Below are 13,674 nucleotides of genomic sequence, written 5' to 3' on the forward strand. Positions count from 1 at the left end.
TATCATATTTTAATCCTAAGTATGTCTGGCATAGGACAGGGATTGCTTTAGGCAAGCTTTTTGTATAGTACCTGGAGTTGGAGTGTATAGCAGAAGAGTAGCTTATGTGGCTGTAATGAGGGAGGCCCTGTAAAACTTTGCAATAAAATTTAAAACACTCTCAGTTTGTGTTTCTGTGGCATGAATAGTCTTCCCAGGCTTGACGTGGTCAGGTACCAATGACGTAATAATGATGATTATACCAGAAGCACCAAAGGCTGCTCTTGGTATGCCATGTGGTGGGACTCCAGGCATGGTTAGTTTGAGTAATCGTTCTGAGGCCACATGGAGTTTGTCATCTCTCACAGACGAATTTAATTCATTAGTGTAAGACATCGCAGCAGTAGGTGAGTGCCTCTTGTCTTATGTAATGAGTACATGTATTCAGACCACTTGTTTGAGCCCAGTGCTCCATCTTGGGTCAGCCTCATACAAAGGCTTGAAATAGAGTATGTGATGTATAATGTCTAAACTTTAACATTTTATATATTATTAAATATAATATCTAGACACAGGTGAAGAATCTGCCTGCAATGCTGGAGGCCCGGCTTCAATCCCTAGGTTGGGAAGATTCTCTGGAAAAGGAATGGCTACCCACTCCAGTATTTTTGCCTGGAGAATTCCATGGACAGAGGAGCCTGGCAGGCTAAAATCCATGGGGTTTCAAAGAGTCAGACACGACTGAGCAACTTTCACTTTCACTTTTTTCAATATTACTGACTCTCTTTTCCTGTTCTGTTGGTTATCAGTGATTACTTGCCAGTTATTAAACTAGGCTTTTTAGAAACAGGATATTCTTTTAGCTTATTTTCTCATGTGTGTTGATTCTCTCTGGCTTTCTGTTCCTTCCTGTTGCTTGTTGATCAGAGTCCTGTGGAAGAAATCAATTTTGTGAGTCCTGCTGCTCTTCAGTTTGGTTAGTAACACTGTCAGAGGTGGGAGCAGCCACTCAAACACCTACCTGTGTTCCTAAGCACAGTTAGGGGAGAGGTGTAACAAATGGCTGCTTGACAAGCGTGAACTTAGGGTTTTCAGTTCAGTTCAGTTCAGTCGCTCAGTCATGTCCAACTCTTTGCAACCCCGTGAATCACAGCACGCCGGGCCTCCCTGTCCATCACCAACTCACAGAGTTCACTCAAACTCATGAACTTAGGGTAATCAGGCCCTAAATTGTTCACCCTCCCTATCTACCGCCCCAGCTCCAGTACGTGTTTCATAAATGAAAGTCCGCAAGTTAGAGATTCATTTTTTTGGATTAAGGGCTTCCATCCTTTGTTAAAACTCAAACAGCATCAAACATTATCTTGTTAAACATTATGGATTGTTGGGATAATTTGTATTTAATTGGTCTCGTACACAGAATTTGATAGATTTCAGTGTCGGCAGAGATAAAGAACATATAATTCAGTTGCTAGGCACTTTGGAGGAATGTAGGAGAAAACTAGAAAAAAGAGTAAGGGCTGCCTGGAATCGTAAATATAGCTTATTCAGACATGTTACTTTACCTACAGGCAGCCTTCAATGGTTCCAGGAATGTCTGGGATGACCCTCATCTTCCCTGTAATATTCTTAGAGCAGGGTTAACAAATCCCAGGCTCATGGGCTGAATCTAGTCTGCCACCTGTGTTTGTAAGTGAAATTTTATTGCAATGTGACCATTCTCATTTGTTTACATACTCACCATGGGTACTTTCATGTTACATTGGCAAAATTGAGTAGTTGTAACAAATAGGCCCACAATGTTTAAAATTCTTCCTTCTGGCTCTCTGTAGAAGTTTGCCAGTAACTGGTCTAGAGAGTCTAAACTTTTAGAAGGTTAAGCATGGATCATAGATATCTTAAACTTATTTTAGACTTCTTAACTTTTAGTTTCACCGTTATATGGACTCAAGGTCTGTGGTTTTAGGAAAGATCACTACTGATATCAGCTGATTAAAGAAAAAATGTGTAACTTCAAAAATATTATTGAATGATGACGCTGCTGTGTTTAAAAACTAAGTAGCCATTGGAAGATTAATATCTGATTATACATGTACCTGGGGGTTTCCCATGTGGCTTAGTGGTAAAGAATCCACCTGCCAGTGCAGGAGATGCAGGAGACACAGGTTTGATCCCTCGGTTGGGAAGATCCCTGGTGAATGCAATGGTAACCCACTCAAGTATTCTTGCCTGGGAAATTCCATGGAGAGAAGAACATGGCAGGCTACAGTCCATGGGTTGCAAAGAGTTGACAAGTCTGTGCAACTGGGCATACACACACACATACATGTACCTGATTCACCAGACTTTTTCAGGTGCTGCCATCTTATATGAGAAAAGTGTTGCAGTTCTTCCCCCACATATGCATTTATATTCTGTCATTTTTGAAGATGAAGTATTTATGTTAGACATTGTAACTTATTTAAATATGAATATAAATATAAAATACTAATCTCACTGTTGGAAATTTTAAGTGTTTCAGATCAGTTATGTTTTGTCTTTCCTTCTCTCTTTCAGCTTGAAGTCCATGGCCCAAAATGACTCTACCACTGGAGACTTTCTTCCGTAAAGAGGAAGATCAGACAGGAGGCTGGGATGAACATGCCACTGCATCAGATCTCTGCCATTCCATCCCAGGATGCCACCTCTGCTAGAGTCTACAGAAGTAAAACCAAAGAAAAGGAGAGGGAAGAACAGGTATGGAGGGAAATGCTATTTTTAGCTTCATTGTTTTTGTTCTTTTTATTAAAACAATCTAGAATAAGCTCTGATGATCCAGTTTTTTTCTGATAATAATTTATAAAAGCATATGGTGTGAACAGTTTTACTCAGAAGAAGTTGTCTTTTTGTAGGTTTAGGTTTTCAGCTTTTGCAGTCATCTCTAGTGGTAGAGTACGTGGTTTCTGGATGTCATATGTTCAGATTTTTTTTTTCAACTTGCTGCAGATGCAAAAATATCTCCAAATATGTTTCCCATATTCTGTCAATTGTCATTTAAGTTAGTAGTCTTCATTTAAGGTTCAGTTAAGTTAATAGCCTCTGCTTATTATTCTTCTTAGCCCAAATGTATATTTAAATACTACTCAGTAGAACATTTCCTTGGTCTAGAGTACTTGCCTATACCAAGTTGAGGCTATTAATTCTTCATTCATTGTAGTGTTGAATGGGTACCAGATGGGAATTTCTTAGCATGTATTTATATGTGGAAGCTGTACATATTTGTGTGGAATAGAGAAAGGAAAGTGTCCAACATTGTAGCAGAGGGATGTCTTTTGCATAAAACCCTATTGCAGATTTTGTTGTAGGTGGGTATTCAATAAATACTTACTGAATGATATGATCTATTTGATGGAATTTTTAAGATTTAAATAAGTAACATTTCCCTCATGTGCTTATTTGTCATCCTTATGTCTTTTTTTGTTGGACTGTCTATTCAAATCTTTTGTGCATTTAAAAACCCCCACCAGTTTTCTTACTGTTAATTTTGAGCATTTCTAATGTAATCTAGGTACATGTCCTTTGTCGGATATGTGCTTCACAAATGTTTACTCCAAATGTTCAGATTATCTTTTCATGCTTCTGCTGGTGTCTTTCAAAGATGAGAGGTTTTTAATTTTGGTCAAGTCAAATTTATTGATTTTTTTCCCCCTTGTTTGCATTGTACTTTTGTGCATTGTATTAAGAAATCTTGGCCTAACCCAGGGTTGCAAATAATATCTTACGTGTTTTCTTCTAAAAGTCTTATAGTTTTGGCTTTATATGTTTATCTGTGATCTATTTTGAATTAATTTTTGTAGACTGTATGAAATATATATCCAGTGTTATTTTTTTATATGAATATCCAGTTGTGGCCAGTAACATCTGTTGAATGGATTGTCTTTTCTCTACCACATTACCTTAAATCTGTTACTTATATAGGGGTGTGCTTATTTTTGAAATCTCCTATTCCACTGAGGTATTTGCCCATCTTTGAAGACTCTTGAGAGTCCCTTATACTGCAAGGAGATCCAACCAGTCCATTCTAAAGGAGATCAATCCTGGATGTTCATTGGAGGGACTGATGCTAAAGCTGAAACTCCAATACTTTGGCCACCTCATGCGACGAGTTGACTCACTGGAAAAGACTCTGATGCTGGGAAAGGTTGGGGGCGGGAGGAGAAGGGGACGACAGAGAATGAGATGGCTGGATGGCATCACTGACTATGTGGACATGAGTTTGAGTGTACTCCGGGAGTTGGTGATGGACAGGGAGGCCTGGCGTGCTGCGATTCATGGGGTTGCGGAGAGTCGGACACGACTGAGCGACTGAACTGAACTGAACTGACATCAATACCTTACTGTCATGAACATTCTGACTTTATAAGTCTTAAAAATCAGATAGTGTTCTTCAGCAAACTTGTTTTGCCTATTTTAGGTTTCTTGCATGTTTACATGAATTTGAGAATCGGCTTGTCAGTTTTTACACAAAAAGGTCTGTCGGGGTTTTTGTTGAACCTGTAGTTCAGTTTGAGGGAGAACTGACATTTTGACAATATTGAGTCTTAACCCATGAACCAAATGTATCTTCTCTTTAAAGTGAAAGTGAAAGTCACTCAGTCGTGTCTGACTCTGTGACCCCATGGACTATACAGTCCATTCCAGGCCAGAATACTCGAGTGGGTAGCCTTTCCCTGCTCTAGGGGATCTTCCCAGTCCAGGGATCAAACCCAGGTCTCTCGCATTGCAGGCAGAGATTCTTTACCAGCTGAGCCACAAAGGAAGCCCAAATTATTTAATTGCTCTCAGCGTTGTTTTGTAGATTTCAGTGTATGGTCTTTACACACCTTCTGTCAGATTTATCCGTAAGTACTTTGTAATTTTGATGCTATTGTAAATGATACTGCTTTTAAAATTTTACTTTCCTTGTGTTCATTGCAAGCGCAGAAAAATAAAATTGATTTTTTTTGTGTCTTGATCTTATATCTTGCAATTTTTCCAAACTCACTTATTAGTTCTAGTAAAATTTTGTAGAGTCTACTGAATTTTCTGAGTAAGCAGTCATGTCATCTGTAAATGAAGACGGTTTTGTACTACCCTTTCTCTTTGGATACCTCTCCCCATCTTTCTTCTCCTCGGGAAAATCTCCAGTACTGTACTGAGTAGAAGTGGTGAGAACAGTCTTCCTTGTGTTCCTTGTGGCCTTAGAGGGAAGCATTCATTCTTGCAGCACTAGATATGATGTTAGTTACGTTTTTTGTAGATAATCTTCAACATATGGTTCCCTTCTGTTTCTAGTTTCCTGAGAGTTTTGATCAGTTTTTATACTAGTAATTTGTATCTTCTTTTTTTTTCTTGATATAGCCAGAGGTTTATCAATTTTATTGATCTTCTTAAAGAATTCTTTTGGTGTCATAGATTTTTCTCTGTTGTCATTCTGTTTTCTGTTTCTTTCATTTCTGGTGTGGTATTTATGATTTCCTTTCCTCTGTTTCCTTTGTTATTCCTTTTCTAGCTTTTTAAGATGGAAGTCAGGATTATTTGACATCTTTTTTATTTTCTGTCATAGGATTTAGTGATTATAAATTCCCCAAGTTCTGTTTTCATGGCATTCCACAAATTCTGCTGTGTTGAGTTTAATTTTCATTCAGTTCAAAATACTTTTTCATCTCTCTTTTCATTTTTTCTTAGATCCATGAGTTATTTTTAAGTGTGCTATTTAATTTCCAAATTTTCTGGACTTTCCAGAGATCTTGCTCTTAATTCATCTCTAATTTAAATCCATTTTGGTCTGAAAACATATTTTGAATAACTTAAATCCTTTAAAATTTATCAAGACTTGTTTCATGGTACAGAATGTGGTCTCTTTTGGTAAATATTATGTGTATACTTTAAAAGGATGTTCCTCACTGTTGTTGGATGTTTTATTTTGGATAATTCTAATTGTTGTGTTTATAAGTTCATTGTATGTTAGTCACTCAGTCATGTCCGACTCTGCAACCCCTGGACTGTAGCCCATAAGGCCCCTCTGTCCATGGAATTCTCTAGACAAGAATACTGGAGTGGGTTGCCATTCCCTTTCCGGGGGATCTTCCTGACCCAGGGATCCAAGCCAGGTCTCCTGCATTGCAGGCAGTTTCTTTACCCTCTGAACCACCAGGGTAATCTTTTCTCTTTCAATGTCTGATCTGCCGTTAACTCTACTTAGTGTACTTTTTTATCTCAGACATGGTATAGGGTTTTAGACCATGCCTAGTTTCTTCCTAGAAATAACGTTTAAATAAAGAGATGAATATACATCTTTAAAATATACCTGTCCCAAATTGCTGCCTTTGGTTGGGTGTCATCCACCACGGGATCATTTGTATGGCTTCTTGAATCATCTGTCTGCTTTACCTGCAAGAGTCCCATGAGTTTTAACCTCATACCTAGAAACCAGGATTTCTTTTGTCATCTGTTTATCTTTTCTTGGTCCCTGGAGTGGTTTTTTTCAAACTTGCTTCCAAGCATATTTTTCCTGTCTGGCAATCAAATCTCATTGTGACAGGGTGGGAGCTATTCTAGTTTGCTTAAGTACACGCAGGAAGTCATGGCGTGATTGCAGTTTGAGAACTATATATATATACACACTTATTTTCTTTAAGAATGAAGAAATAAGATTAGATATTTTTCTAGTAATAACATTATCAAACATTAAATACAAGTTGATCTGTTTGAACCATTACATTTTCTTGTAATCTACATACATAGATTTTGAAGCTTAAATGTAGATAAAATTATATACAACTATGAGGTCTGGCCATTTTAAATATTCTTAGTCAAAAGCCAGCAGTATTGGTTCTAGCTGTTTTATGTATTAGCAACTTACCTTTCCCAGCCAACTCTCACATAAGTCTTAAACTGGTAATGGTTTGATCTTTACTTATTTGGGGTATGGAATTGGAAGGATGTGCAGAATAACTGTAGCTGACCTCTGTGTTGTTGGTCTGTTGAGAATTTGCTAGATAAGAGTCTATGTCACGTGGGTCAAACGAGGAAAGTTTAGTTTGGGCATATGGGAGTGAAGCACTAGCAGTTGGCTTCAGTGTGTTATGTATAAATTGAGTGAAAATGACACATGAATATATTTGTGTGGTACCAATGTGGACTCAGTGATTATGGTTTATTGGTTGTCACTTTTCTCTTACAGATGTCTTATTAATTAAATGATTGAGAGGCAGATCATTTTTCAGATTTTCTGTCAGTAAGCCTATTGAAATAAGAAAACCACCCAAAGTTGTTTTTAAATGCAGAGGTTTCAAAAACTAATATAGCTGTAGCATCCTATAATAGTTGTTAATGACTTTTATATTTGATGTCATCAAGATAACTCCTTAATTTTACACAAATGGAGAAATAGGTCTAAAGAGAAATGTCTTGCCCATGGACACTTGAATTTGTGTAATTTTTTCTAGGTTATTTTATTTGCTCTTTAAAAATAGTTTCACGTGGATACAAATGTACTCCACACATTTAATCTTTCACTCAATTATATGTCAAGCAGGTATTCACAGAATATAATATACTGGGATATTATATTCTGCCCTCACAGAGCCTGTCATCTAGCAGGGAGACAGGAAAGAGAATGCAGAATGTAACACTGCATGTTACAGATTGCAGTGAATGTTCTGATGGTAACAGGAACTTTTTGATCTGTAATGCTGCAACTGTGCTTTTGTTTATCTCATTTCTGCTTGGTATTTAGGTGTTCTTTTTCAGTTTTTGAATTTGAGGACCCAAACGTTTCTTCACTTTTGAAATTTTTCCACCCATTATTTCCTCAAATATTGCCTCCCCTGCATTCTCTTTCACACATTGGAGAAGGAAATGGCAACCCACTCCAGTGTTCTTGCCTGGAGAATCCCAGGGACAGGGGAGCCTGGTGGGCTTCCGTCTCTGGGGTCACACAGAGTCGGACACGACTGAAGTGACTTAGCAGCAGCAGCAGCAGCAGCAGCATTCTCTTCATTCCCTTCCTGGGAATAAAGCTCACTGTGTCTTCTGCCATGTTTCATGGCTGTCTGTGCACTGGACTCTGGGTGTCTTCTGTTCGTTGATACTCTCCTTGGCCAAGTCTAGACCTTCCATTGAGATTTTAGCATCTATATGTTTTTATTTCACATATTTTTTCTCATAATTTCTGGTATTTGCATTATGTTTTCTTATTTCTCATTCATCTCTGTGAACATATAATTCAGGTTTCTTTCCTTTAGTTTTCCCAGTGTACTATGAATCTTGTGCTTATGTATAAAAACCTGAAACTCCAGATGATAAGAAAATTCTTCATGGTTTGCAGTAAATATGCTTGATACATTACCTTCTAATAAGTAGAGGTGTGCAGTTGTCCACTAATTACTTACTCACTTCACATGTGGCGATTTTTACAGCATCTGAATAGGTGAAGGGACACTAAGGATTTGTTTTATTTAATTTAATATCATATACTTATATACACTTGGGCTTTCCAGGTGGTGCTAGAAGTAAAGAACTAGCCTGCCAATGCAGGAGACATGAGAGATGCAGGTTCTGTCCCTGGGTCAAGAAGGTCCCCTGGAGGAAGGAATGGCAACCCACTCCGATATCGTTGCCTGGAGAATCCCATGGACAGAGGAGCCTAGCGGGCTATAGTCTATGGGGTTGCAAAGAGTTGGACACGACTGAAGCGACTTAGCACATGTATATACTTATATCATGTTTATTCTGTACAAGGCGCTGTTCTTCTAAGGGCTTTACAAATATTAATTCATTTGATCCTCATATGAGCCCTATGAGGTAGGTATTGCTGTTGTCACTCTCTTTTTATAGGTGTGGCACAGAAAAATTGAATGAGCTGCTTAAGGTTCCCCGATTGGTGATTGGCCCGTTGTGGACTTGGTATTCAGATCCAGCCTCCACACCCATGCTGTTCACTCACTTGCTCTTTGCATGCCACTCAGCCAGCCACTATCTCTTCAGGCCACATGTCCCTCTTAATGAACCTCACCCAGCTCCACTCCCTTTGTGTCTACATTCCTGTAGCACTTAATAAGTCTGTACTGAGCCAATTTTAGGTATTCTATTTACTTTGTATGTCTAAATCTTGTCTTGATTAATTTATTCATTCTTTGAAAAGTATTTAAGCACCTGTTACACGGTGGCTTTCAGTGTAAATGTGGTATAAACATAGAGACACTTTCTGTGCTGCTTAAATCTCTCTCAAGCCGTGTGCTTCTGATAACCCCCATCACAGCTGTGGTCCAGGACCTCACTATTTCTGCTGCTGCAGCAGCCAACGTACTGGTCTCCATGCTTCAGCCTGTCTCTTCCTGCCCTGGGCACTGCTGGTGGGGAAAACTGTATGCAGTTCAGTGTGGTAGGTGCCATAATCCAGGGAAGAACCCCTGATCCAGTCTCATGGTGACAAGGAAGGTTTTTCTGGAAGAATTGTCAAAGATGAGTCCTTAAAAAGTAAGAGTTAGGTGAAGATAAAGGAGAAGAGTGCTTAAGGCAGAGAAAGAGGTACAAGGCCAGAACTCCTAGGGAATAGAAGAACACATAGCATGTTTGAGATACTAAGGAAAAACTCACTGTGCTGGAACTTGAAATGTGCAGGCCAGGCAGTGAGATAAATCAGGAGTGGCCACATTGGTGCTGAGGGTACTGAGATGTCAATGCAGGTATAGAGTCCAGAGTTGGAGTTCTGTTTTAGTTAGGTGACCGTGTAGTTTGGTGAGGGAAGCTGGGGAGGAGACCACTAGTTTTAATTTACAAAGTCATGTCCAACTCTTTGCAGTGCTATGGACTGCAGCATGCCAGGCTTCTCTGTCCTTTACTGTCTCTCGGAGTTTGCTCAGACTCATGTTCATTAAGTCAGTGATGCCATCCAACCATCTTATCCTCTGCTGTCCCCTTCTCCCCTTCAAGTGGCTGAAGTATTGTAGTTTCAGCTTCAGCGCCAGTCCTTTCAATGAATATTCAGGACCGATTTCCTTTAGAATGGACTGGTTGGATCTCCTTGCTATCCAAGGGACTCTCAAAAGTCTTCTTCAGCACCACAGTTCAAGAGCATCAGTTCTTTGGCACTCAGCCTTCTTTATAGTTCAACTCTCACATCCATACATGACTACTGGAAAAATCATAGCCTTGACTAGATGAACCTTTGTTGGCAAAGTAATGTCTCTGCTTTTTAATATGCTGTCTAGGTTTGTCATAGCTTTTCTCCGAAAGAACAAACAAGTGTCTTAATTTCATGGCTGCACTCACCATCCACACTAACTTTGGAGTCTGAGAAAATAAAATCTGTCACTGTTTCCATTGTTTCCCTATCTATTTGCCATGAACTGATGGGACCAGGTGCCATGATCTTAGTTTTTTGAATGTTGACTCTTGAATGTTGACTCTTAAGCCAGCTTTTTCACTCTTGTCTTTCACCTCCATCAAGAGGCTCTTTAGGTCCTCTTCATTTTCTGCTGTTAGAGTGGTATCATCTGCATATCTGAGGTTGTTGATATTTCTCCCAGTAATCTTGATTCCAGTTTGTGATTCATCCCACCCAGCATTTCACATCATGTACTCTAAATATAAGTTAAATAAGCAGGGTGACAGTATACAACCTTAATGTACTCCTTTCTCAATTTTGAACCGGTCAGTTGTTCCGTGTCTGATTCTAGCTGTTGCTTCTTGACTCACATACAGGTTTCTCAGGAGACAGGTAAGGTGGTCTGGTTTTCCCATCTGTTGTAGAAATGTCCACAGTTTGTTGTGATCTACACAGTCAAAGGCTTTAGGATAGTCAGTGAAGCAGAAGTGGATTATTTTTCTGGAATGCTCTTGCTTTTTCTGTGATCCAGTGGACGTTGGCAATTTGATCTCTGGTTCCTCTGCCTTTTCTAAATCCAGCTTGTACATCTGGAAGTTCTCTGTTCACGTACTACTGAAGCATAGCTTGAAGGATTTTGAGCATTATCTTGTTAGCGTGTGAAATTAATGCAGTTGTACAGTAGTTTGAACATTCTTTGGTATTGCTTTCTTTGGGATTGGAATGAAAACTGACCTTTTCCAGTTCTGTGGCCACTGCTTAGTTTCTCAAATTTGCTGGCATATTGTGTTCAGTACTTTGACAGCATCATCTCTTAGGAATTGAAACAGATCAGGTGGAATTCCATCACCTCCACTAACTTTGTAGTGATGCTTCTGAAGGCCCACCCACTTGACTTCAAACTCCAGGATGTCTGACTCTAGGTGAGGGACCACACCATTGTGGTTATCCAGGTCATTAAGACCTTTTTCCTACAGTTCTTTTGTATATTCTTGCCACCTCTTCTTAATCTTGTGTTGTTGGAAGAGGGTGTTTCTTATGACCAGTGTGTTCTCTTGGCAGACCTCTATTAGCCTTTGGCCTGCTTCATTCTGTACTCCAAGGCCAAATTTGCCTGTTCCTCCAGGTGTTTCTTGACTTCCTACTTTTGCATTCCAGTCCCCTATAATGAAAAGAACATCTTTTTTGGGTGTTAGTTCTAGAAGGTCTCATAGGTCTTCATAGAACTGTTCAACTTCAGCTTCTTCAGCATTACTGGTTGGGGCATAGACTTGGATTACTGTGATATTGAATGGTTTGCCTTGGAAATGAACAGAGATCATTCTGTCGTTTTTGAGACTGCATCCAAGTACTGCGTTTCAAACTCATTTGTTGACTATGATGGCTACTCCATTTCTTCTAAGGGATTCCTGCCCACAGTAGTAGATATAATGGTCATCTGGGTTAAATTCACCCATTCTAGTCTGTCTTAGTTCGCTGATTCCTAGAATGTTGACGTTCACTCTTGTCATCTCCTGTTTGACCGCTTCCAATTTGCCTTGATTCATGGACCTAACATTCCAGGTTCCTATGCAATATTGCTCTTTACAGCATCAAACCTTGCTTCTATCACCAGTCCCATTCACAACTGGGTGTTGTTTTTGCTTTGGCTGCATCCCTTCATTCTTTCTGGAGTTATTTCTCCACTGATCTCCAGTAGCATATTGGGCACCTACTGACCTGGGGAGTTCATCTTTCAGTTTCCTGTCTTTTTGCCTTTTCATACTGTTCATGGGGTTCTCAAGGCAAGAATACTAAAGTGGTTTGCCATTCCCTTGGAAGGAAAATTGTGACCAACCTAGACAGCATATTAAAAAGCAGAGACATTACTTTGCCAACAGAGGTCCATCTAGTCAAGGCTATGGTTTTTCCAGTAGTCATGTATGGATGTGAGAGTTGGACTATAAAGAAAGCTGAGCACAGAAGAATTGATGCTTTTGAACTGTGGTGTTGGAGAAGACTCTTGAGAATCCCCTGGACTGCAGGGAGATCCGGAGAAGGCAATGGCAAGCCACTCCAGTACTCTTGCCTAGAAAATCCCATGGACGGAGGAGCCTGGTAGGCTGCAGTCCATGTGGTCACTAAGAGTCAGGCACGACTGAGTGACTTCACTTTTCACTTTCACACACTGGAGAAGGAAATGGCAACCCACTCCAGTGTTCTTGCCTGGAGAATCCCATGGATGGGTGAGCCTAGTGGGCTGCCATCTATGGGGTCGCACAGAGTCAGACATGACTGAAGCGACTTAGCAGCAGCAGCAGCAGCAGGGAGATCCAACCAGTCCATCCTAAAGAAGGTCAGTCCTGGGTGTTCATTGGAGGGACTGATGTTGAAGCTGAAACTCCAATACTTTGGCCACCTGATGCAAAGAGCTGACTCATTGGAAAAGACCCTGATGCTGGGAAAGATTAAAGGCGGGAGGAGCAGGGGACGACAGAGGATGAGATGGTTAGATGGCATCACCGACTCAAGGGACATGGGTTTGAGTGGACTCCGGGAGTTGGTGATGGACAGGGAGGCCAGGTGTGCTGCGGTTCATGGGGTCTCAAAGAGTTGGACACGACAGAGCGACTGAACTGAACTGAGCTGAACTTCTTAATCATTTCGGCTTCTGTTAAGTCCTTGCCGTTTCTGTCCTTTATTGTGCCCATGTTTGCATGAAATGTTTCCTTAGTATCTCTAGTTTTCTTAAAGAGATCTCTCTAGTCTTTCCTCTTTTATTGTTTTCGTCTATTTCTTTGCATTGTTTACTTAAGAAGGCTTTTCTTATCTCTCCTTGCTATTCTCTGGAACACTGCTTTCAGTTGGGTATATAGTTCCCTCTCTTCTTTGCGTTTTACTTCTCTTCTTTGCTCAGCTATTTGTAAGGGCTCCTCAGACAACCAGTTTGCCTTCTTGCATTTCTTTCTTTGGGATAGTTTTGGTTACCACCTCCTGTACAATGTTGCGAACCTCCATCCATGGTTCTTCAGGCACTCTGTGTACCAGATCTAATCCCTTGAATATATTTGTCATCTCCACTGTATAATCATAAGGGATTTGATTTAGGTCATACCTGAATGACCTGGTGGTTTCCCTTACTTTCTTCAATTTAAGCCTGAATGTTGCAGCAAGGAGCTCATTATCTGAGCCACAGTTATCTCCTGGTCTTGCTTTTGCTGACCATATAGAGCTTTTCCACCTTTGGCTGCAAAGAATATAATCAGTCTGATTTTGGTACTGACCATCTGATGATGTCCTTATGTGAAGTCATCTTTAATGTTGTTGGAAGAGAGTGTTTGCTATGACCTTTGTATTCTCTTGGC

The 13,674-nt window shown here is 40.0% G+C and overlaps 1 protein-coding gene across 1 annotated transcript in view; it reads left to right on the forward strand.

The window, feature by feature from the left end:
* MARCHF8 (membrane associated ring-CH-type finger 8) overlaps nucleotides 1-13,674 on the forward strand; it is a 121,993-nt gene that overhangs the window by 52,487 nt on the left and 55,832 nt on the right. Inside the window, 1 exon segment of the mRNA XM_088842105.1 lies at nucleotides 2,536-2,715. Coding sequence (XP_088698231.1) covers nucleotides 2,614-2,715 — 102 coding nt within the window. The 5' untranslated portion in view covers nucleotides 2,536-2,613.

This window comes from Moschus berezovskii, chromosome 12 (genome assembly GCF_049115385.1).
Source record: "Moschus berezovskii isolate FMDL1 chromosome 12, NW_MosBer_1.0, whole genome shotgun sequence".
In the NCBI taxonomy this organism is placed as follows: Eukaryota; Metazoa; Chordata; class Mammalia; order Artiodactyla; family Moschidae; genus Moschus; species Moschus berezovskii.